We start from the raw sequence: 969 nt of genomic DNA, 5'->3' as shown, positions 1-969 counted from the left end.
TGTTTTCAGAATTAAAAATCACAAAAAAGATATGTGACTTTAAAAATGTTGTAACACCAATCTGACATTTTACGTTACGATTTATGGGACGTTTCTTTATCACAACAGAAACAAACGTAGATTAGTTCGGAGAAATCCCAACAACAGACAAAACGGTCATGAGATTCATTAGTTGTTTTTTTTTTGCCCACCAGAATCCGATTAAGTCCAGTCCTTTGAAGGATGAGTGCAGTGACATGACAGGTCACTTCGCACATGCAGTTTATTTTTCCTTAAAACAATCAGTTCACAGATGATTTCACAAGTCTCTTTCTTTCCGTCTGATTTAATCAAATCATCCCGAGGGATCTGAAAATGAAGTGGCACAGTTTCATCTTTTCACTCAGGTTTTAATTTTGTTTGACTGAACGAATTGTCACTGTGGCATAAACCGCACTTGAAGAAGCCATTTGGAGCCACATTTATCCTCCAAGTCTGATTTATGTCGAAGCAAAAATTGGGGAAATTTGGCACAAATGATAAGTTAAATAAAGAAAGAGGTTTCATGAGTTGAAGTTTATAAGTGCACTGCAGGAGCTGAAGCCTCGTTTATTTCACTTTAGATCTGCTGAAAACGGAAAAAGAACGAAACCTTTTGGATGAAACCGCCCCCACGGGATTCAGTGACTTGATGAGCGGCTTCTTGTCTCTGCCTCTGTTTCGGTTCTTCTTCTACGGTCGGGCCTGCTCCATCTGCTGGTGCTGACTCCTTATTGCGAAGCGGCTCACGTGCACCGGGATAGGGACGACTATTTTGGGGTTCCGGGACGGCTCCCCGGACTTATTGTTGACGTTTCCAGCCTTGACCCGTTTCCACTTGGCGCGCCGGTTCTGGAACCAGATCTTTACCTGCACCTCGCTTAGTTTCAGCGCATGCGCAATCTGGGAGCGCTCGGTTAAGGACAGGTACTTCTTGCAGTGGAACTCCTT

General features: G+C 43.2%; 1 protein-coding gene across 1 annotated transcript in view; it reads right to left on the bottom strand.

The window, feature by feature from the left end:
- Positions 1–711: 711 nt before the first annotated feature.
- gbx2 (gastrulation brain homeobox 2) overlaps positions 712–969 on the bottom strand; it is an 11,955-nt gene continuing 11,697 nt past the window's right edge. Inside the window, 1 exon segment of the mRNA XM_020592118.1 lies at positions 712–898. Coding sequence (XP_020447774.1) covers positions 712–898 — 187 coding nt within the window.

This window comes from Monopterus albus, unplaced genomic scaffold, assembly GCF_001952655.1.
Source record: "Monopterus albus unplaced genomic scaffold, M_albus_1.0 scaffold16.1, whole genome shotgun sequence".
In the NCBI taxonomy this organism is placed as follows: domain Eukaryota; kingdom Metazoa; phylum Chordata; class Actinopteri; order Synbranchiformes; family Synbranchidae; genus Monopterus; species Monopterus albus.
Note: the sequence above shows the minus strand (reverse complement) of the source record. Positions and strands in the feature narration are given on the sequence as shown.